The sequence below is a fragment of the Aptenodytes forsteri genome, unplaced genomic scaffold, assembly GCF_000699145.1.
Source record: "Aptenodytes forsteri isolate BGI_AS27 unplaced genomic scaffold, ASM69914v1 Scaffold146, whole genome shotgun sequence".
NCBI classification, from domain to species: domain Eukaryota; kingdom Metazoa; phylum Chordata; class Aves; order Sphenisciformes; family Spheniscidae; genus Aptenodytes; species Aptenodytes forsteri.
In genome coordinates, this window is record NW_008795128.1 from 3,147,385 (window position 1) to 3,172,751 (window position 25,367).

At 34.6% G+C, this 25,367-nt stretch overlaps 1 protein-coding gene across 3 annotated transcripts in view; it reads right to left on the reverse strand.

The window, feature by feature from the left end:
* The window catches only part of FUT8 (fucosyltransferase 8), an 80,679-nt gene that overhangs the window by 8,929 nt on the left and 46,383 nt on the right, over window positions 1–25,367 (reverse strand). For all 3 annotated transcript variants that reach the window (XM_009277482.1, XM_009277480.1, XM_009277481.1), the window contains exons 6-7: window positions 6,905–7,151; window positions 5,498–5,674 (exon numbers count right to left, since the gene is read on the reverse strand). In XM_009277482.1, the coding sequence (XP_009275757.1) occupies window positions 5,498–5,674; window positions 6,905–7,151 (424 nt within the window). The remainder of the gene's footprint in view (window positions 1–5,497; window positions 5,675–6,904; window positions 7,152–25,367) is intronic.

Consider the following 25,367-nt stretch of genomic DNA (forward strand, 5'->3'; position numbering starts at 1 on the left):
TCTGGTAAAAAAAAAAAAAAAAAACCCCACCACACACACAAAAACCCCCAACCAAAAAAAACAAAAAAAATCCCCCACCACCAAAACCCAAAACCAAACAAATCAGAATTATTTAAACATCTTCTATGCATACATTTAAAATTTTCTCCTTCCTCCTTTTATTCTGGAAACAGTCTTTGAGATGCTTTTAAACCTGGTCTTCAATTCCATTTTGTAAAGTTGATCTAAATTCACCTAACCAACAGTTTCAGAACTCATTTCTTCAAACCAGTGATCCAAGGTTAGCATTTATCTACTCACATGTTTTAAGTTTTCAAACAAGCACTTTTATATTGTCACACACACACACAATGCTATATTCATGCTTGGGAAAAGTTTCTTTTAAACACCCTAAAATGTGAGTATAATAGCAGACATACTCAGTGTGACCAAAGAATCCTGACTCAGGCTGAAAGCAGAGCATAAAGAAAAATACAGTAAAGGCCAAGCCTATACTCCTCTCAAGATTAGCCGTATGTGGCCCACTGACTTCCTGCATCAGGTGAGGTTTAATTCTCCTTCCCACTTACTATAGCGCTTTAGATTCTTTTTAAAACTATTCTTACCACAATGACTACAAATAATAAAGGAAATGAAACTTCTAAAGCTCTATAGTTAGCTCTTGCTTCCTTCTGTTCCCTTTTCCGACCTTATTTATGACTAATGTAATACTTGCATTGTAAGCTTTTGGGGACTTTTTTTTCTTTTTAAGCAGAACTCAGGCACAATCCTATTTTAGGATTCCTGAATGCGTGGTAAATGAATAATAAATAATAAGATGTCATATTCTTACTGGCAGAATCACTTAAATACAGTATTTTGTAGGATCCTTCCTAGCTTTCCAAAGAAACTACCCACACATTCTCTTCTCTATAACAGGAAAGGACCAGACTGTGAAGATAAAACCAAAGAATGGAAACTGGCATAATACTGTTTTCTTTGTATCGGACTACATATATGTAGTATCTCTCCTCCACATATCTTAAATAATATCTAATTCTTCTAAAGCTACCTAATAGATTCTTGAAACCTCTATACAGGCCAGGAAGGATTTCCCCCCCGCCCCCCCCTAGGAAAAGGGGAAAAGAAGAAATCAGAAGAAGGTGGGGAAGAGAGAGTTTAAAATCTTTCCTTCCTGCACCTGCCAGCCTCAGATAAGGATACAAACCAAGCACAGTTACGAGACTATTTCAAGTTCCAATTGGTTTCAGAAGCTGATCAACTAGTTGTGTAACTATAGCTTATCGCTACGCTGTGCAGCAGGTGCAAACCAAGTCCCAGTCTCCTGTTCTCAATTCACTAGAACTGGGGATGTGTCCAGAACAGGCAATGCAAGTTTTCTTCCCTCTGAAAGAAGAACGTGAGCATGTGTGTAAACAGATGGAGTAAGAAATAATGTGTTTGTTCAGGTCTTGCTCTAAAAAGAATTCGGAAAATGTATGAACTGTTCATCAGACTCAAGAACTTTGAAGCACTACTGAATTCTATATATGAGGCATACTACGACTCGAGGGCAGTGAGGCTTGCAACAGCTAAACTACAGATAGTACACAGGGAGAAAAGACATTAGCTTGCTATTGTGGAAGTAAATAAACAGTGAAATAGGGTGGGAAAAAAGCTTTCATAAGTGCTGAAAAAACCCTCATGAGCGAGGCAAATTACTGGAAAAAAATGAAAAAGCAAAATACAGATGACTTTACAGGTAAACATCCCAAAAGGAAGAACGTAATTTGTTGAATTTTAGTGCTCATATACATGAGAAAGTGACCTAAATAGATTCGTATATAAACCAGATATGGTTTCTTAAGAATTTATGTGCATGTTCAGCTGCATTATTTTGAATAGAAGAAATCAAAGAAGGTGGGGAAGAGAGAGTTTAAAATCTTTCCTTCCTGCACCTGCCAGCCTCAGATAAGGATACAAACCAAGCACAGTTACGAGACTATTTCAAGTTCCAATTGGTTTCAGAAGCTGATCAACTAGTTGTGTAACTATAGCTTATCGCTACGCTGTGCAGCAGGTGCAAACCAAGTCCCAGTCTCCTGTTCTCAATTCACTAGAACTGGGGATGTGTCCAGAACAGGCAATGCAAGTTTTCTTCCCTCTGAAAGAAGAACGTGAGCATGTGTGTAAACAGATGGAGTAAGAAATAATGTGTTTGTTCAGGTCTTGCTCTAAAAAGAATTCGGAAAATGTATGAACTGTTCATCAGACTCAAGAACTTTGAAGCACTACTGAATTCTATATATGAGGCATACTACGACTCGAGGGCAGTGAGGCTTGCAACAGCTAAACTACAGATAGTACACAGGGAGAAAAGACATTAGCTTGCTATTGTGGAAGTAAATAAACAGTGAAATAGGGTGGGAAAAAAGCTTTCATAAGTGCTGAAAAAACCCTCATGAGCGAGGCAAATTACTGGAAAAAAATGAAAAAGCAAAATACAGATGACTTTACAGGTAAACATCCCAAAAGGAAGAACGTAATTTGTTGAATTTTAGTGCTCATATACATGAGAAAGTGACCTAAATAGATTCGTATATAAACCAGATATGGTTTCTTAAGAATTTATGTGCATGTTCAGCTGCATTATTTTGAATACTCTACTTTAAAGAGAGAAGATGCTGTCAATAATATTATAGACCTGAAATAATATACTAGAAATTCAAGCTTGTATCTGAAAACTATTAAATCAGACAAAGAACAAGCAATTTACACCATCCCTAACACATCACTTATATAATACAAATACCATGACCTCTGTTTACCAGAAGTTGACAAGTGCTTTAATCCCGTAATCATTACAGCTGTTGAACTCTCAACCATGCTCCTCTCTAATCGTGTTGTTTTATATCATCCTGATTCTGAAAACATATCACTTTTCTTTCTTTCTTTCGGAAAAACAAAACAAAGCCACACTGCAAATGGATAGTAGTGCCTCCACTTTCTTTACTACTGTACTTGCAGTTGGTAGACATCTGACTGCAAGGGAAGTTTCCAAAACTGAAGTAAAAACTTTTCTGTTTTCATGATTATGAACAGTTTGAAATACTTCTCTTAATAGAAACAACATGCCTATTCATGTGAATGTTGGCTAAAATTTCATTAAACGCCAACATTGTTTGACAGCCAATCACTCTCACATAAAGAGAGATATCTAGTACTTACTAATATTACTGCATCCAATAACGAATGCCACACAAGCTACTGCAATACAATGTGACAGCTGTTTCTATCAAAACTTGGTAGTTCAATGTGACTAAAACTTTTTTGTCAGAAGTGTAAACTAATTTGTAGTTTTCTTCACAAGAAGAGGAAGAAAAGGTTCTTTATTCCCAAAACCTGACCTTAACCTGCCTTCAGATGTCCTTGAATGCTGAAATATCAAATTGCATTCTGCCTTCTGTGAAATCACAGGAAGTTTCAAATGTATTCTACTCGATTGCAAGCAACAGTAGGGTACAAGCAACGTAGGAAATTATGTTTCAGTGTAAACTATGACCTGAAAACTCAGCAGCAACAGAAAAAAATTCTTCACTACTTACAGATTCTATGGCTTTTATTAAGAAAACGTACAAAATGAATGCTGTACTAATGAGCTATATCTTACCATATTTCAATAAAAGCGTGATTTGGAATGGACCTTGAACTGCCACAGAAACTGCAATGCTTAATAAATTTCAGTACAGTTTTACTGAACAAAGTTCTCTGTTAGTTTTTCTTGCTATTGAAAACTGGGAATGATATGTTTACATAGGTAGTGCATCTCATTATTATTCACAAAGCTAAAGTACACAGTGCTAAAGACTGAAAGTTGAACACAAATAAAGAAAAAATGCATAACTAAGATTGTTACAGCAATATTGAATTCTGTTATGTTACAAACAGTAATTAAAGTTATTTAGGACAATGTAATGAATTAAATATTATAACCTCAATTTTGTATTACCTGTCTTTTCATTGTTCAGATTTGCACTTTAAATGTTATGTTATCATAATTGTTTCTGCTACTGTTCTTGTCTCTACATATACAAAAAAGGAAGGATTAGATTGCCATCATCTGGAGTTGTGTATTTTCATTTAGTTTTTTCAAAACTCCATAATTTTAAACAGCAGCCCTTTACAGATATGAAAGAAAAATAGAAATAGCACAATTGAAATACACAGGTTTGCAATGCTGTAGAAAATTCCTCTACTACAAAATAACATTTTCTGCTTACCTTGTATGTGCCAAAGAAAATTTGTAATCCAGTATGTTATCTTATATTTTTCCAAGCATGTCTACCATGAATAAAACAGTTCAAAAATTTGCCATTTTTGAGTTACCTTGATTTTAAAAAGTCTTAATTTCCTTGCTTAAATGAAAAAATACGTATTCTTCTGCTCAAGAGACATAATTTGGAAACAGAAATAGGTGCTATTCAGTAGACAGATAAATAACTAGTACTCAAAAGGAAAACATGCTAACTTGTACTCGGTAATGAATACGCTTAAATTCAATGCATCTGAAATACTTATCCAAGTTTCCATAGTCATGGCAACAAGCATTTGTGAAATTGTTTATATGCCATAAACACCATAACCCAAGAAAGATACAGTTAAATATGGAATACTATTCTTCCATACGCATCTGCTTTCTTTTACTAAACAGAAGGTTTTGCCATGTCAGTGACACCTTGCAAAACACGCAACTTAACAATGAGTTTTTACAGGAAAATACAGGACATGTTAGGAGTAAGTGGATGCATACTGTGCATTTCCAGGTTTGAACACAGTTATATTTTCTATGACAGGCTGGGATATCCTATAGCTATGGTAGGTTGTTACACCCATGTTCTGGAGAGCTAGAAGAGGACAAAGAGCAAAAAAGGAACAGAGACAATGTTACAGATCGAGAATCCCACATATATTTAAGGAAAAACTTTAAAATTACTCAACTTGTAGGGTGAAAGTCTTCTAAGTTGTCAATATAGAAATCTTTCTGAAAGAGTCATAAGAAGTTTTTCAACCAACTTATAAAAATTTCTCTGGCAACTATTCACAGAAAGGTATTGTTTGGACAGGTGAAACTTCTAAATACGTTATCTAGTTTTTACAATATTTCTGAATAGTTTGTTTTTAATATGTATGTTCTATAAGAAGTTTGGTGTCTTTATTATTTATATTTTTACTTCCCTTTTACAGCATTGGTTTGTTTTTAAATAGTCACAAGTATCTTGGTCAACTTTTCTAGATTTTTAACATTAAGGTTTGAAAAGCATACTTGGGGAAAAAAAATTATCCAAAAAAGAGAAAGTTTGAGAGAAAAATCAAAATCACTGGAAGCTGAAATGCAATCTTAACTGTATATATAAATGATAACAAAAAAAAAAAGATACTAAGATTTGTGCACACAATAGTGAGAAATTGTAAAGCTAACAGAAGGAACAAACTGTAATATAAACATAATTCATCTTACTTGGATTTTGCCTCTTGCAACAATGAAGGGTCATCTGTAGCCAAATACACTCTTTTTTTATCAACATGCATTCTGCGAGCAAGAAGTTCAAACCGCTCTTCAACATGTACCATATATTCTTCAATGGGATGAAATGCTGCCTCTGTTCCTACTTTGTCTGTCCTTCGAACGTGAACACTGGAAAAAGGCAGAAACTAGGAATTCAATTTATAAATACAATACATACTTTAGCAACTGAAATTTTAACTTTAAATTTCATGCCTGTGCTTTTATTGAACCCCTACATAAAACAAGGAAGGATTAAAACTCCCATGAGTTTGTGTCCATCAAGACACAAAGACAACATGAAGTTAGCTGTCAGTCTGTTCTTGAAAGCAATATAATAATCTTGCAAAGAAGGCAAAGGGTAACTGAAAGAAAAGAATGAAGGAGATTTAATTATAGCATACAAGGTATTCCTTTTGTGCAGAAGGTTAAGTTATCCAGTGTAGTTAGATAATGCTTGATCATTACAGTTCAAAAGCAAAATAGGAATATTTGCATCATGGATATATTGGGACACCAACTACAATGCAGGGTTTGAATGAAGGTAGTTAAAAATGCATCTTCCCCATCTGCTTGAAACCTAACAAGTCTTCAGATCCGCCAGCGGTAAAGTGGCCTACTGACTCAATGGTCAAAAGCCAACTAACATTTGGACAGAACTATTGTGTACCCTTACAAAAAGAAAGATTAAGGATTGAAGGAAAATTATGGCAAAGGAAGTAATATTTGCAGACTCGGCAAAATTTTTCACGTTACACGACAGTAAAACCTTTCTTCCACAAGCTGCTCTTTATTGCCCAAAGGTGCTTTCCTTCCTTCTCCCCATATCTCCCCATACAGATCTTTCCAATTCATAGTTACTGCTAAGAAACAACAATAGTGAAAACATCAGCAGGAAAGGGAAAGGCACATACCATGTTCAGGTGCAGCCAACAATAAAATTAGTTGTGGATTGTGGCATGTAAAATGTAGGCTTAGCCTTTTTTCCTCAAATGTAAAGGCTATAGGCACTTGAAAAGAAGACCCAGACAGAAAAGTGTCTGGAATACAAGCTGTAAGGCAATTACATGAATGAAATTCTGTATTACATTTCTAGATATGGAAGGACATATAAAAAAACCTTCTATTGAGCCTTTTAAATATCTGTCCAACTATAGGTAGGCAAGTATGCTGAAGAAGTACTTGTAATCAACTTGTATTATGCACAGTTAAAAAATAATAGCTTCATCTAGAAAGCACCCTCTATCCCCACAAAATGCTTGAAGCTCTTGGATAACCATCATTAAACAATTTGTCCTGAACAGGAATCACTATATACACGTATTAAAGCACAGATAGTTAAAAAGAAAACTTAATACCCACCCGATCACTGGATGTTTGAAACCGAGTTTCCTTGTAGCTTCCTCTATTTCTTTTTCTAACCAAGGCTGTGGACGAATCAAGTATTTCACAAACTGCGAGACCCACCACACTGCAGGATCCCCATGTACACGAATTAGCCTATCAGCCAGGTCTTCAGGGATAGCCAACGGTAAATAAGGTGGCCGTGGGTGTAAGCTGTCAACAATGGGAAGTTCCACCACCTGAACATCCTTATCATTAGCCTCACCTGTTTTAAAATACATATTAGGATAAGTCAAGTAGTTTACTTTATTAATAAGCTTTACCATTGGCAATTAACATCCCAAACGTATCAGCTAAACTGTATCTTCAACTTCAAAAAGACTACCTAACCCTTGCTCTACTTTTTCAAAATAGCATTAAAAAAATTAATAAAAATCATAGTTTCAGACTAGATTTATGTACGAACTGTATCTAACAATCCACTCCAGTAGAACAAAGTTGAAGGTCCTTGAATTCTTAAAATATAAGAAGTGTTCCTGTTTATATATTCATACCTTTTTATATACAACTACACCGTTACTGTGTGCTAAGGCTCACTTGGACAGACTTGTTATCTAAAATGCTTAAAATTCAGTTACTTGTTTAAAAAATAAACGAAGAAATATTTTAAGCATAAGAAATTGCCAAAAAAATAACTATAAAGCCCTGCTGCTCTTTTGAATACATTTTATTGCAGTAGATCTTAGCATTTCAGACTTCATTAGAACCATTGAATTAGGTACTCTACTGACAGAAGGGAAGAAAGGACAGAAAGAGAGACAATTCCTGTCTTGAAGAACTTAAACTATGAAGATAAGTAGCAAATTAAATAGATCAAGGAAAAAAGCCAAGCACTATACAAGCATGTGATTTACATACAGGTAAAAATTTGTTATCTTTTAAATACTGACTATAGTGGAATATACGGATGTTTTAGATGGGACTTTTATTCAAGGCTCAATAGCCACTAAACATTTATTCATTTCAGAGTTTTTACAAATTACATGAACATAAGTGTCTACATAACTGATAATTCAAAGCTATTTTCATAGACTGAAATAAATTATAATACATGACAACATAATACAAAGCTACAAAATTCCATTTTTGAAACATTGAATATTTCAGGTAAGATTTCTAGTGTGCTCATTTCCTCCAAAAGATTATTTTCATTGTGTGCAGTGTTTACTGGCAAAGACGGCTAGTTCTCTGTTTAGAGCTTACCAGTCAGGAAAGCAAACTGTTTTAAATATAAGCAAATCAAACTCATGTAACTGTTGATGACCAAGTCAATCTAATGGCTGAAAAAATCAATTCAGTGCAAGGATAACGAGTCTTATTTTAAGAACAGTTAAAAATCCCTAAGGTTAGAACACTTTTGCATGCACTAAAAACTATTCCAGTATATTTGTGACAAAGTCATAGAAATATGACAATTGCATGATTAAGTCATACATTGCCAGAATGCTACATTAACACCAGTGAGCCTACCGAAACTCATCAAAATTCAGCAGTAACTCTCTGAGATATGGTTATTTAAATAAGGAATGTTTGTTATGATCAGGTATATTTTCAATTAATTTTTAATAGATTTGGAAAATCTGTCTTCATAGATGTATCTATATGTTAATATCTCATCACTGCGCTGTGTAACACCACTATAAAGGGATCTTTCAGAAGAAATTCCCATAGAATATGTGCTGCAGGTATGGATCATACTTTTTAATTCAAGAAGCCAATTCATATTTTTATCATGTTATATCACACTTACAGGAAAAGATACAGTAAAAGTTCATGAATTTAGTAAAAATACTGAGCATTTAAGTTTTCTTATTATAAGATGGATAATATTTTATCAGTATGTCTTCAGAAAGCTGCAATAAAGAAAAGCAGCCTGAAGCCAGGTAAGCGCTAAATCTAGTGCAGATGTGAAGTATTAGAATTCTAGACAAGAAACGTTTAGCTTGGGAATGGTATGAAAGAATGCTTGAGGTTCCATCCTTTTTACCCCTTCCCCCTCAACTGAGAGTGGGGGAACGAACAGAGTGGCAAAAGAAGAAGCATTAGCAATCTTAGCCAAGAGAAGAAAGAAAATACTCCAATTTTAAGTTAGAGAAGGAAATTCGCTGCAATTCTTTCGAGGAGAAAAAGCAGAGATGCTAAGGTGCATACAAAAAGGTGAATTTTTATTAAGTATGGTATCGCTGACAAGTTTTTAAACTTCATTCTATCATTGAAAAAATATGTTGTTGTGTAAAGACAGCCATTTGGAAAGTCTTGCTATTGATAAAGCTGATTGAGCTATCTGACCCACTATTTGTATTCTTACCCTGAAAAGCACCCAATACATTGTTCCATACTATTCAAAGGATAAAAGTGTGCTTCTAAAAATTTCACGGGCTGTCTTAAGGTTTTGAAGAAAACGAGATTGGCCAGCAATAACTAGGAAAGCTCTCAGCATATATCAAACTAGATGAAAATATACCAAAATCACAAGAATACCGAAGAAGCGGGGCGGGGGGGGACACAACACAACAAATAAACCCAAACAGACTTCAGCTTTCAACTGTATGTGATACATTGTTTGAATAGTAATGAAGTTGCAAAAGACTTGCTGCAAATCAAAATCAGAAACAAAATGTATTTCATTAAGGCAAAACAAACAATTTGGTTGTGCAAAATTAACTACTAGGTCAAGTGTTAATGAGTGCACTTTGAGATACAGAAAACTGCTTTCTGAGAAGGAAGTGAAAATATCATACGGTTATTTGACAGAGAAGATTTAAGAGTTCCTTACTTTGTAAAACTACACAATTTGAGACCCAACAAGGGAACTATCACTGAAAGTATGGGTAACAAATGGAAAGTCATAAAATGAAATATTCACAAATACAGATCAAAGAACATGTTGTTATTATAATTAGAAATTTGGAAATGGTTACAGAAGCCCCTCATGCTTCAGGACTTTTGCCAATTACTAATTGTTGACAAAATAATTCTGACACACGCAGTGTTGTGCTAAGGCAATGCATGCAATTGTTTTTTTTTTTTAAATATAAAAAAATCAAACGATCAATATGGGTCATCACTATTTCAACAATGTTCTATTTTGTTAACGGTTTACATAAAATCAGAAGTGGGCAAGTCTACTTAATCCAAACATAAAAACTTGTGATAAAGCACAGCCATTTGACATCAGTGATTAGAACATCTGTGTAATCAAACACGCAGATGTGTGAACAATTCTAGGAAATTTTTGACAACTTTCTAGTTTTTATTACCTTTATTACCATTCTGAACAATGAATAAAAAACTTCCTAGTAGTCTTCACTCACTTTAAAAAGTATGAGATAGCAGATGCAGTAAAAGGAAAACTTACAGCAACTGTTTGCTTTTGTCCTGGACAAAAACAGTGAAGAGTAACTCTTTAGTAACCTGAAGGAGTAAACAACTCCCTGTAACAGCCATATAGGCAAGTGACAGCTTTCTTATCCTACTGATCACTATTTTTTTTTCAGTGTTTGTTGAAAGATTCCTAATAGACAATGATCTTGTCCTATTTTTGACAGGCAGAGCTTCAAAAACTTTCATGAAAATTTTGGATAGCAGGATATTGTTTTCGTTTACTGAGAACCAAGCTGCAATCAAAATCATTGATACAGTAGATAACCAAAACTCAGTCAGATTGATAGGCAAGCATATACATTACAAAAACATTAAGTCACATTCTTGATTGATATGAATTGTAGCTGTTCAATTGAAAATAGTGGAGTTGCATTAAAAATAAGAATGATCTTTTCATCCACACATTTCTTCAGTTTTCAGCTATGTATTCTCTGAATTTTAAAATACCACAGTTCTTCCACTTCCCAGCTGTATTCTGTTAAAGAATAGATAAACCATAAAAAGTAATAATCCATACTAATGCTTATATCTTTTTCTCATGCTGATAGTTCAAATCACAGTATCATGATGTCAATGAGGTCCAATTCCCTGCACAGGGCAGGTCCAACTTTGACATTTGATCACAGAATGACAGAATTACTTAGGTTGGAAGACACCTCTAGAGTTGTTGTAGGTCATTTACATTTCATCAATACTTCAAGCTACTTCTTCCAATGTGATTTATTTTGCTTTTACAGTTGCCAAAATTTGCTTCTGTAATTCTATTTATAGCTTGTTTAAGTTTCATATGATTCCAGGTGCTATTTCTCAGTTTGGATTAACCTAAATAATTGTCCTCCAAAGTTCTGCAACTTAATCCGTTTTTCCTTCACTGAGTAATCAAAAGATCGAATGTTTTTGTAATAGTCATAAAGTACTGCAATATTGATAACACTCTTTTATCATAATGACATACTCTGGAGGAAAATCATGTACTTGTAAAGAAATTGATTTTTATTTAGGTGACCCATGCCAGTTGCACCACCTGGTTCTTATTTATCACCAATTTTTGGATATGTTCATCACTAATAGATCAGTAACACAGTTTCAGTTTCCAGGAGTCCCCCTGATTACTTTTTAAATACTGAAATGAGCTCTGTGTGTTATAAAAAGCATAACTTTGTTTCCCTGCAGTATCCCAATGTGCCTTAATTACTTACTTCATAGCTCATTAATAATAAGCTCAACTTATTAATTTTTCGTGATTTGGCATAATCTGTCTGTCTGGCATAATTTGGCCTGTCTACTTTTCAGATTTAATCTTTGTTCTCCTAATTTAAAGCCCATTTAGAGACTTTTGCTATTTGTATCTTCCATATCAACTTCTTTGAAGAGTGAAAAATGTTGGTTTGGCTCAAAACGACCTTTGGAGTATTTGTCATTTTACCTTTCCTTACTTCCTGCCATCTGAACATTGGCTCAGACCTGCATTTGGATGGAATTTTTGTTGGGTGTTCATTACTTTGAACAGCAAAATGTCAACAATCAATACTATTAGTTAATGTTAACTGAAAATCTGTTTGAGCACTTTATTCATTCTCCTATTATTTCAAAATTCGTCATCTAATTTCAAAGTATTCTTTCAAGAATTTGTCCTTAAAAATATGCCAAGGAACACTGTGCTAAGGACATTCCTGTTGTATAAATGAGAACTTCAATTTAATTTGTTTGTGTTGCTAGAAACACAACTGAATAAACTCAAATAAAAATGGAATAGCTTCATTGCTATTCTGTTTTTATAATATAGACTTATTTAAGCTGATATCAACTTGCATAGACTAATCACAGCTCTACTTAACTAAGCTCTACAACCTGAAAGACTTACTGCCAATTTGAAACCTCACCCCAACTGAGTGAACAATTCTAAATTCATTCACACAAGATATGTCAGAGTGCTAGGAATGCTGTTAGATTAGCATAGGATACGGTGAGAGGGACTGTGCTGAATTCTCACAAGGCTCCTCATTGTCTTGCTGGCTACTGTTATGTATTGCAAAGACACCAGGTTCATGGATCATCAACTTCAATGACATTTTAATGCTTTTCTTTGCAAAGCAGACAAAATAAAGAATGGAAACTATGCAAAGTTCTGGTGTGTTATGCTATTTATGAATTGTCAACTAGTTCAGAAGAAAGAAAAAGTATGCTTTTATCTGTTCTGTGCTGCAGACTGCGTCTCCTACAACTATCTTTTGGGCATTTCCAAACATTATTAGTCACCTCCTAAGTACTTTATGCCATAGTTGAATTATAAAATTGAATTAAAATGAGATAAAGAATCCTATTTTTCTTTTAAAGTAGTCAGTGTAAAATATAACTTGTATATTTAAGTGGTTTTTCTCCAAGATTTTGCTTTCTGTATTTTTAATACAAAGTTTTTGAACTTGGTTTCTGATTACCTTCTCACTAGTGTTCCACTTACTAATTTTTTTAATCATCCTTTATCTAATCAAACCTTTTAAGGCAAGCAGGTATTGAATAAATTTGGTGCAATTCAGTTTTAAAGAAACTGAAAATACAGTCAGTCTTTTCTTTTTTTCAGGTTTTATATGCCATATGGGTAGTGTTGTCCCATTTGTCATCCCAAGAGGCTGATTCTTGATAGCTTCAGGAGGGAATAAACCAAAATGTTTTCAAACATGTCAACATGTTTTCTATTACTTTTCTCAACCCAGCACTCCCAAGGCTTTTTTTTTCCTGCATCCTTTCCCCTCCTCTCTTGCACAACTCTTGCAACTACCCTCATGGACTCCCATGTCTCTTACCACACTCTGTACTGTTTGCCTGTTGGAAAGTGGCATCTGTGATCAGTCGTCACTGCTTCTCACTTGCTGGTAGGTCTGAATATTGACTTCAGCAGCTGTATACACATACCCAGGCTATCTATTTTTGAGGACTTGTGAGAGACCTTAAAAAGACCTATTTCTTTCACTCAAATTTGGTCAAAATTCATCCAATACTCAGAACTTGTACTAAGTTAGGATAAAAAAAGGAGCAGATGGAAATGTACAGTATGATGACAAAACCTTTGCTCTCACAAGAAACTTGGCTAAATTAATTCTCTGCCAAAGATACTATTTTATCAGCTCCCCTCAAAAGAAGAAAACTTTGATGGTAGTCTTACTTCTGCTCCAGCAAAAACCCTAACTTCCAGAGCTCCTGAACTACCAACATGTTTTTGTAACACAAGTTCCACTGACTTTCAATAGTATTTATTTTCCCATGTCATTCTGGTTCTTTGAAAACCCTACCCATAATCAAAACTACAACGTAAAGATAAACAGTGCTCTTACTGTCCTAGAAAGTAATGAGATTTCAATGAATGTTCTCCCTCTTGGACCTGATGAAAGCATGAGCTGAGTGTATCGATTTCTGCATTTGAAATAGCTATGTCTCTAACAAAACTAAAGCAGTAGCATCTACTGATGCCTTTAGGGCCTCCATTCCCTTTTTAGTAAGCTCAGGTGAGCTGCATTATAAAGACCTATATTTCTGTTTCACTCTATTGAAAACATCTCATCACTTATTAGAAGTTTTTGTATGGCCATTATCACATCACTTTGAGAGAACATTAAAAAGTAAAGATTTTTCCCTTCCTCAATTGTTTAGATACCCAGCATGCCAGCTGGAAAGTTTACAGATGAAGTGTATGATTGCACAAATTGACTTCATATAACAGTCAGTGAAGGCATTTTCAGCAGACTGTCAAACTAAGTAGAAATCAAGAAGCTTACTAGTAATTTATTTTTCCTTTTATCTTTATATATTCAAACTGCTTTTGAACAATGCCCCATTTCATCTAAACAGCCTATGTGAAAGCGGTACCTGTCTAAGAGCTCCAGCTCCCTGGCTACCAGAAAATGTCATAAAATGTATTTGCGAAGGCAAATACACTTTTATAAATGCAAAGAGTTTTTGCCATGTTATCCAGGTTTAGTCATTCATGCAAACAGTAGTCAGAGTTGATGATTTGAAAGTAAGATCTTACATAAGGATAGCTGAAATAACTTAGGAAAACATATGTAAAAGATCTTTACAGCAATGTTGAAGAAAAACTAATTTTGGATTTGATTTGAAACAATTCCACTGAAGCTTATTGTCTATTTCAGTCTAATGTTAATTACTATATACCTGAAAATACTTCCAAATACTTGCTTTGAATATTAAATTGTCTTTTCTCGAATAGGAGTTAAAGAACTTTTATAATAATCCTTTAACAGCTGCAGGGACTTATCTGCAGGGACTGATGTCTGGCATACATATGCTAATTGGGCATATGTATGAGCCTGTAACAAGCATGTATAAGCATGCAAAAACCAAGACAACCTCAAGACAATATTTTAGGAGACCTACAAGTTTTCAATAGGTCAAGAGAATGGAGCTTAATATTCGGAGTTGGCTGTCCAGGCGTCTAGTGCAGAAGGGCTCCCGGTTTAGACATTTACTGTCTTTTTGAGCTAGTGGTTTATAACTTGAGCTCCTAATCTTGTCTTGTCCTAATTTGAAGACTTGGAAGACTCTTCTTTCAATGAATTAGTGAAAATACCTTCATATTCAAGTCCAGACAGAACACAACCCTCAAGGTGCATGTAGACAAAAAGACGTTTTAGCCATAAATAAAACAGCAGAGAATAAAACTGCTGTGCTGTTGGAAATTCATAGCAGTGAGGCACACTTCACCTCAACAGTGCATCAGAAAGAAACTGAGAGAAACAGGGATGCACTCTACTTCATATGGTCTACTAACATAAAAGGGGGAAAAAACAGAGTGTAACCCTGCCATAATGGAAAAGGAAATTTTTCTGGTCTTCAGTAATAGCATGTATGCCCATTTTCAAGTGGTCTATCATCTGAAGACAGAATTTTGTATTTTCCAAAGAAAATAAGGGGAAAATGTAATGGAAGAATCAATAAAAAACAATATAACTTGCATATAAGTATAAAAGTTTCTCCATAACTATTACAGTAATAAAGTATTATTAATTTGCACACTATTAGAAACTTAAAACCACTACTGTTTCTTATAGGAGTTAAGGGCACTTGCAAACAAAATACCTATGTTTTTGAGATTTGTCCCAGGATTTATCTAATAGATAAAGGAAAATAGGTTCTAATGATTTCTCTACAAAACGTATCAGATGGCATTCATGGACATGTAATGCCAAAAATATGAGATTACAGTAAAGGTTTTTTTCTTGGAATCTTAAATATTTATTGTTTCATACGAAATGTTAACAAAATAAATGTGTGTCTTCCAATTTAGGTAGAAGACCAATGTAATAAAATGCAGGTTTTCAAATTTCTTATCTGTTCACAACACTAGGAAGAAATCAGTGGGCTGAGGGCCTAACAATTGAGAAACAGAAATATAAAATGCAAGAAATTATTTCTGCCTTAAAAGTCTTGGTATAGCTTTCAGTTACTTCACATGGTGGAAAAACTGTATTCGGTACCATTTGCCTACTTAGTTGATTCTTCATGTCTGACAAAATATATAGCAAGAAAAGCATCTTTTCAGTATGACATTCTGAATCTGTACAGGAAATAGATCTTGAGTAATTAGCTGACATTTTTAGGTTGTTTTTTATTCATTAGTCAAATGCAAAAAGACAAGAACCCTTTAGGATTTGGTGAAGTTACACTGAAATGAACTACAGCCTCGCTATACAGAATTAATAGTATCTGCATTAATAGAAAGATGACCTCATATTAAATGACACATTCCCAAGTATCAGAGTGATAACCCATAATTGCTGGAGGCGCTCTGGGATGCCTTTCACCTGGAAATGGTGGTAACCATTTTCAAGACATAGGAAGGGTTTGGATGAAATGTTTTCATGACTTGAATGCGACCCCACAGCTGCCAGTTCGGATTACCCTTCTTTAAAGATTACTTAAAAGTAAGTAATATTACTTAAACATAACATTGCTGACATTGTAATGACTAGTGTAATGCATTAGAAAGTAATTTGAAACTTGAATGCACGTGTTAATTTCCGCAAAATCTGAGAATGCTTCAGTTTGGATTGAAATTTATGCAGCGAAACAAAGAACTCGGATTAACATTTGAAACTTTGTAAAGATTGTTTGAGACCCAACATATTTCTGAGGTAATTTTACTCTCAATTTGCTTAATGCTGCTCTTGATATTCAAAAAACAACAATTTTTTTTCATTTGAACACAAAACACACTTGTATTCTTCCCTAGTGTACAAGCTACAGTACAACTTTTCAAGTACAGAATGGTTACCTTAAATCCAATAAACTCTAATATTAGGCCAATTTGTCGCTTTTTGCTTATGGAACAATTCTTAGAAGAGTGACAGTTAAGCAAAAAACTTTTACAGTTTGTAATGGAAACTTGGCATTTGTTTACCAATCATCCATGATTTAATGCTTGTGAGAAAAGTTTGCAATTAATCACTAACCTACTATTACTAGTTTTGCTAGTATATTGGGGCAACATCAATCTTTTAGGAAAATGGGAAAGCCATGCTTCAAAAGGTAATATTTCATATGAACAGCATAAGATATGTGATCAAATATGTGATCAGTTATTGGTACCACTGCAGAGAACAGAGCCAAGAGTCCTTTTTTCCTCCCCTCATGCACTCCTTAGATTTCCAGGTCTACAAAATAATAGTAGTGCTTCAACTTCCCCCAACCAAGAAATGTAGGGAAATAAGTCTCTACTATTTTGAAAATAATTATTTCAGTGGACACATTTATTCATGAATAAAAATCCCTTGTTCTGGGTTACCTTCATTCACTTCAACATACTTAAATAATTCTCATTAAACAATGCGTTTGCTAGTCTGCTTACGGTCCTGCCCATGCATGGAACTATTATCAAACAGTCAATCGCATTTTATGCAGACATCAAATCTTAATCTAAATTAACGATGACATAAGGAGAACTCATTGTATCAAATCTCCACATTTTTGCCCCTTAAACTTTATCGGCTAGATAGCGTAATTATATACATCAAACGTTAAAGAAATATATACATCCTTAATTCTGGTACTGGAAAATTTACTTAACAATGGCTGTATTTAGAAGCAATGTATTCCTTATTTATCTCCCATCCTGCTAAAAAATGCTGCTGACATGGAAAACAACCTCTAAGAACACCATTCCTTTATCAAGAACAGACTTAATGTAATTCTTCATACAATTAAATGAGAACCAATAGTACACTTAGCCTATATAAATGGCTTAATCAGAATCAACATTCAATATTGTGGGCTTGATTGATTATAGTGTGAAGGAGCACACAGATGTATTTTATGAGGAACTTATTAAAATACAAACAGACTTAGTTTAGTATGGCAGATTTTGGGATTGCACAAGTGAACTTTGTGTCACAAGTTGTAAGATTATGTTAAAAGTATTGCTACAAAAAAAAAAAAACAAAAAAACCCCAAAAAACTCCCCCAACAAAAACCCAAACCCACTGAAAGACCAAAGGCAAACATTCTTCTATGTAAAAACAAAAGAAATAAAGCTAGTTACAAGAAATGACTGCATCTCCCATAATTCTGATTTCAGATCATTAGATCCTTCAGGAATAACCAGAATGACAGTGTACATCTACCTGATTTTAATCCTGATCACACCTAACATTCTTTGCGAAAAAAGTTATAGCTATTTATATACTTCCTCCTTATATTCTTCTGAAAGAAAATGGTATTCTTGTGAAAACAGCTGTGCAGAAAACTGAAGTACGTAGTTTTCTACTTACACACAAAAAATGCAAAATATTGGCAAAAACACCACATCATCAACAGGGCTTTACTTTGATCTTGGGAGAGAGGGGACAATAGAATTCAACTTGCTTTGTTCATGCAAACCTTTCTGCTTCTGGAAAGGCTGCCAAAATAGGGGTCAACAGCAGCAGTGGCTCAAGAAATCCTATACTTATTTCAGAGACGCAACCAAACATCCAGTCAGACTGGTTTTGAACCATAGATATGAACTTGTGATCTGAAAATGAAAAACCTTATTCTTACTGTACATGAATTGAGCCACCTAGTTCCTTTAGTGTTACCATTTAAATAGGCACTCTCTAATACTGAAGGTGAAATATTGAAAAGCAAATGTTAATCACGCACTAAGTTTAAGCACAAGTTTTTAGGCAAACACGTTACTATGGTATACTGGCCACTGGATGTACTTCCACACTTCCTAAACAGCAATACATAGCCAGATCTCACCACTGAGTGTATAGTTCAGGGTTGTTCTTCCCCATTACCTGGTCTTTATCAACACAGACTTTTATCTGCTATTTTATTTCACAGTCACTTACTACTGCAAGAGCCTTCTATAACTCTTCACAAAGAATTTTCACCTTCACTAACCAAAATACCTTATTATGCTTACAAATATTGCCATCTCACATACTATCTCTTTGCCAGATGATATAAGAATAAGTTCAAGAGTAAAGTTTGCATCAGTCTCCGCTGGTGACTTACTCCTCTAAGGAGTATTAATCATTAATTTCTACCCTTTCCCTCTGAAGTGCCTTTTAACCCAATTTTATATACACCAGGAGCTTCTCTTCTATCTCATGGTAGTTTACATCTGGGGAAGCTTTTTGAAGTGCTTTCTTGAATTGAATATTCAAGATAATATAGATATTAAATGAACTCAGTCTTCCATACCTACTACATATTTTTTGCCTCTTTCAAATAAATCCACTAAATCTATGAGTCATTATTTCCTTCTATAAAATTCTCATTTACTCTTCTCCACTATAACATATTTTTCTGTGTATCCCCTAAATAGATTCTTCATTATTATTTCTGTCAATTTGTCCAATACAGAGTCAGTGATTTGCTGGAACCCTTTTTGAATATTGGTATTCCTTCAGCCACCTTCCATTGTTCTGTGGAACAGCAATTATAAACACATAGCAATTATAAACAAATAGAAATTATAAACAAAATGTTTTGTTGTAAAATGCTTTTAATGACACTTGTTCGAGAAAGAGCATCCAAAGTGTCCTCTATGAAGAAAGATTCCAGCATGGGAGCCTCCCTAAGCTCTTCTATAATGAATGTGGATATGAAAGATTTTTATAGTTTGTACTACAGTCTTGTCTTCTTTCAGTACTCCTTTCATCCCTTGATCATCTATTGGCCCTCCAGATTTTCTGGCAGGCTTCCTTATTCTGATGTGTTTGAAAAAGGATTTATTATCAGGTTTTTTGCCTTCAGCAAGCTTCTCCTCAAAATCTTTTTTGGCCTTCCCTACCACATGTAATTTGCTACAAATTATATTCTTTCCTATTTTTCTCATTTGTGCAAAATTTGTTTGGGTTTTGCTTTTTTTTCTTAAAATGCCTTTTAACAACATCAAGAAACTTCAACATATTTGCCTTTTAAAAACAAAGGGGTTTTTGACAGGTGGTATGAGTTTGGTCCATGTTTTATGTAATCTCTGTGCTGCTTGCAAGCATTTAGTCCCTTTTTATAAGCAGTCTGACTTATTTTTTAGGTAGCTCCCTTTTTGAAATGAAACATAGTAGTGGATTGTTTGGATTCTTTTTATTTACTGTTATTTATTTTAAGCAGACATGGCTATACCTCTGCTGCATGACATCATCTGTTCTTCTCAGGTAAATTAGTGTGAGTACTGAAACATCCCGTAAGTTTCTGATATGCTGTTCTGCTATACACACATTTCAAATCAGGAATTTCAGCCTCCCATTCTGCTCGTAGACTTCTGTTTCTTCTGGCACCTTCTTATCACTCTAGAAGAAAATGTTCCTCCACAACAATACCAGAATTGCAAGCTGAAGGCAGAACAACTCTATGATATCACTGAAAGTCTCAGCTATGTTTCTGTCCCCTTTCTTTTCTCGGTTTCATCCCTCTGTCTGGAAGAGAGGTTGTTTCAGAGGTCTGTGAGATGCACACACAGCATATAACCCTACAAATGATACGTAGTGTCCTAAACTGAGAAATCCGTACACTCACGCAAGCTAAATTTGATTTACTTGAATTCTGCTTTCTGAGATTTCTAAGATGCAAAGATAACTTTTTATCTTTATCTTAGATTTAATTTTATCTTAGATAAGTGGATGGTTACTTCAGATTTTTTTTTCCTCTACCAAATTCACTTATCTGGTTTCTCCTATTTAGTCTTCCCACCTGACTAAACTTCCACTGTAGCTACAAAATGTTTAAGAGTAGTATAAGAATAAAGAAAGCCAAATGCCTTAACACATTTCCATTGGAACATGTCAACTATTGACAAGATACTGTATGTACATGCATTAAAAAAAGAAAATCAAGGTTGTGAAATAACTAAAATCTGCATATAATCTCTTTAGAGCATATACTGGATTAATTTATTTTTTTTAAGATAACAGTAGCTGTTTTTATGTCCAACAGTGGGAGAAAGTAAAATTAAAATGTTATTTGGAATGCAGACTATTAAACCCAAACTTTAAGGCGTGTTGCAAGAGGTGCCATGAGAGATACTATACTGTCTTTCCATGTAAATTACTCTCATATTCTCCAACATGATTACAGGTTTAAAAAAAAAAAAAAGGGAAGTAACACAATTATAATAGTGAGTTGCACCCAAGAACTTAAAATTCAGTATCTTCACTTGCATAAGGAACTTCAATTTAACATGTTAGGTAAGATGGCATTCACAGACATGTAATGACAAGAAATATGAGACTACATAATAAAGGTTTTCTTAGAATATTAAGTTATTATTGATTCATACAATATTTTAATAAAGGTTTATCCTGCAGTAATATCTGAATGTTTTGCATTGTACATAGGGGTTTTAGACAAATTTCAAATGTTAATGATGTAAATAATAATAACAATTAAAAAATTGCATTCTTCAACAAAATGCAATTTCCAAAAGCACACTTGACTTCCTAAGCAATTACATTTTAGACCCATAGCTAAAAACAAAATCTTTCAACAGCCGTTACTATCCATAAATAATTAGCTAACTACAACTGGTAATATTTATTACGTATCAGGCTTACTCTAATAAATGGGTGCTACATAACATTAATGTTCTGTTTATTCTGTTAATTCAGCAATATTCTTCCAAACAGAATGCTATCATGGAGTAAAGAATGTTTCAGTTGTAATCTTGTTTTCTCCTTTATCCCAGTGTTTCATCCCATAAGTAGGAGAAAACAGGGATGGGGTTTTAAGGACAGAATAATCCTAATTGCAATGCTGGCCATAAAATTTGCTGGAAAACTATCCTCAGTCTTAGAAGTTTTCCTAAACTGACAAAATATGAAGCAAAGAAGTGCACAAAGTGAATTGTAACATAAAAAATAATGCTGGACACCGGCTAATGACTGCAGCGATGTAGATGACTGAGTCTAAAAAAAATACCCAGAAGTGAAGTCCTGTAACTGTAGTACAGGTTGCAACAACTGAAGAGAGTATCTATAATAATAATAAACACTACCTTTTTATGTTTTCTTTTTTAAAGAATGTATTGTATTCCTGAAATTCTTACTACATTCATATCTAAAAACCGACATGGACAAGACTTCATTGCTGCAACATTATCTTCCCAGCAGTGGTAAGAAATTCACACCCCAGAAGCATCTTCGTATATGTTTTTCAGTTTTTAGTCTTGTTCATTCTTGAAATGCCATGAAGTTTTTAACAGATGGAAACGTATATAAGGCTGACACAGCAAATAATATAACAACATATAAAGGACAAGTTGAGTAACACCAAGTTAATTATGAATCGTTAAGGAGGTAACCAATACCTGTATGTTGATACTCACAGCATTTAAGTTAATGTTGTGGCATCATCTAGGCATTTTCTGACTGTGACACTTCTACTCCTTTTGCCTGTAGTCCCTCTAAACCAAAAGTCCTTCTAAAGATTTTTTTTTTATTCTCAGGTCTCTGAACGGAACAATGCTGTTCCTTTTCAAAACCTGCTTCTGTATTTTATTACTTGATCCTACTTCCCACCAGGTATAGAAATTACTTTTGCAAATATCTTCATTTCTCTGCTATGTCTGCAGTGAATGCCAGGCTGCTAAACAGCAGGATTGGATTATATCTATGAATAACTTTGCTGTATACTATATTTAAAAATTAAGCCAAGAGTTAAATGCCTTCATGTAGATTTCACTAGGTATAAAATAACTCACTCTACTAATATCTTCTGCTGTGTCTATCTTATTGGTCCTAATTCTGATTGCAAGATTCTACAGTCTATAATACTATTTCTCTGGAAAACACCTGTTGCAACAAGGCTTGTAGGAGCTTCTGTATTTCTGTAACATAATTACAGACACTGTTTTCCAATTTTCAGACAATGATCAATGATCTACAAGTGCAGCTATGCCTGGACTCCTCACTTTTGCTGCAATGGACAGATGATCTATATAAGTAAACTCTTTTTAAAGAAGGACAAAGGGAAAAAACCAGGAATATATTTAACAGTTTTCTTTTTGTTACATGTGGATGTTGGAACTGAGTTCAATTACGTTACCAGATATCTTCTAAATACAACTTTATAGTATTCTGAAGATTTTTTTTTTTTTTACATATATGAGAAGAACTTACCTTTCCAGAAACGGTTTTCTATGTGAATAAAAGTTAATGAGAATCGGTTCATGGAAGGAAAAGCCTACAATCTTCTCTACCCACAGTTCAAAACAGGATCACAAATAGTCTTTTAAATTACTTGTAAAGCTACAGCAAAGCATGCTGTTCAGTTTCTCTGAGATCCAGAAAGCATCGACTTATGTTTTATAAAGGATGCAAATTTCATAAAAAGCAACACTAAATACTGACTTGCAATGATAAAAAATGTTATATGCCTAATTCTTAACTTAAGAAGTGGTAAAACTGAAAAAGACATACAGTACTTTTATCTGGTCTGCTGGTGATAACATTAGCATAAACATACATCAATTTAAAAAAAAAAAACAACCAAACAAACAAACAAAAAGGCAATTTCTTTTACTTATGTCTCATGACATATAATTCCTACCAGGAAAGAATGTAATTGCTTTGGGAATATACTGAAATCTTTGCCTCATTACCCCCCGTGTGATTTTGAATTCGTTTCTATCAGTTTCATTTTTATTTCTGAATATTATATACTCAGAATATTTTTGACTCAAAGATTTCTAATCAGAAGAGGATTTCAAAATGTTCCAGAGCACCTTAACTGTAAAGTCAATTTTTATCCATTAGAAAAGATCTTTTTCCAGAATTTATAATCATCTCTAACTCTTGATAGGAGATTTGCAATGACCTCAAAGACATTATGTATAGTAAAGTAGGCTCAATAATACAAATCAATCTCTCTCCCGCTCCATCCCATCTCTCTATATGTGGAGTGTTTTCCTTCACTGTAAGATGAGCTGGTTAAATGAATTTGACTTCCATTTGTCTCTAAGACTTTGCTTCTTTTATTCCACTAACAGTTTTGTTCATAAAGTTAAGCACTGATCTGATATTTGAAAGTGAAAAAGGATTGCCATGTGCTCAAAGACAACACCTAACTCTTTAGTTATACCTTGTGTTTCTTTTCATGGATTGACTCACCTTGCTCACAAAAGTAAAATACACATTTTAAAAAATGTGTCAACTTATTTTTCCTTCTGTTTTTCTGCTGTTCCAATCTCTTGAGCAACAGCAGGTAAAGGACTGTTTAAAATAAATGACTCTACTTGTGCTCATCCAAGGCATAGCTACTGAGTTGCTGATGGCTCTATTCAGCCCTCCTCATCCTAGCCTGTTTACTGTATACCAGACCACAGCTTCAACTGGGTCACTGAAATCACAGTAACCTTCTATGCCACACACGCAAAATATTACAAGATTGAAAGGGAGATAATCCGTGATTCTCAAGAACACATATAATCTTGATGAAGACTTACTGATGAGAATCTACCATATCCCCTGAATACATTATTACAGTAGTCAGCCAATCTTTCTGCAAAAACAGACCTTATTTCCAATCTGAATTGGAAAGCCACATGCTTTTGTCTAAAAGTAGAAATTTCCCATATAAAAATGCCTATAAAATGTGGTAGGACCAGCTTTTTAAACTTGCTTCATTGTTAAATTGAATTATGTTCTTTAATCTCTCACTGTAATACAGATTTTTCTGGCCTTGAATCAGTGTAGCTCTTTCTGAGAGTCCTTTCATATTTATCAATATCCATTCTGAAGGCCAGATAACAAAACTAAACAGTGTGCTGCAGCCTGGCCATTGCTCTGCAGGGCAAAAATAACTTCTTGCTACTATTCAATAACCCTCCACTTAAACATAAGGATCACACTTTGCTCTCTTAGGCTACTGCATTGCTCTGAAAACTCAGAGCTATCATTAGAATTCTAAGGTCCTTTTAAGAGTTACCACTTTCTAAATATTTTTTTCCTGTTTATGTACACAAATGTCTTCATATAGAGCATCTTACAAAGCACCTTCACAACAAAAAATCTACGCAATAACAGTAGCTTGATTTCAAGATTAACACAACTGAAACTGTGTGCAGTGTGACCAGGTGGATGATCTGCTTGGCCTGGTGGCAGAGCTGAAGGAGGAAGTGGAAAGGTTAAGGAGTATCAGGGAGTGTGAGAGGGAGATAGATTGGTGGAGCCACACCCTACCATCCCTGAGGCAAAGGCAGCAGACGGAGGCTCCACAAGAAGCGGAGGATCCCCTGCCTTCTTCCCACCAGGTAGAAAGAGGGGACCTAAGTGACGGGGGGGAATGGAAACAGGTCCCTGCTCGGGGTGCCAGGCGAATGACCACCCAGCCTCCCTCACCTTCCCGGTTGCCTTTACACAACAGATATGGGGCCCTGGAACTTGAGAGCGAGGCAAATGAGGATGTAGACGAAGGTCCATCCAGGGGGTCGCCTAGGGTGAGGCAGTCAGCCCCACGCATTATGACTGCCTCTGCTAAGAAAAAAAGGAGGGTAATTGTCATAGGCGATTCCCTTCTGAGGGGAACAGAGGGCCCAATATGC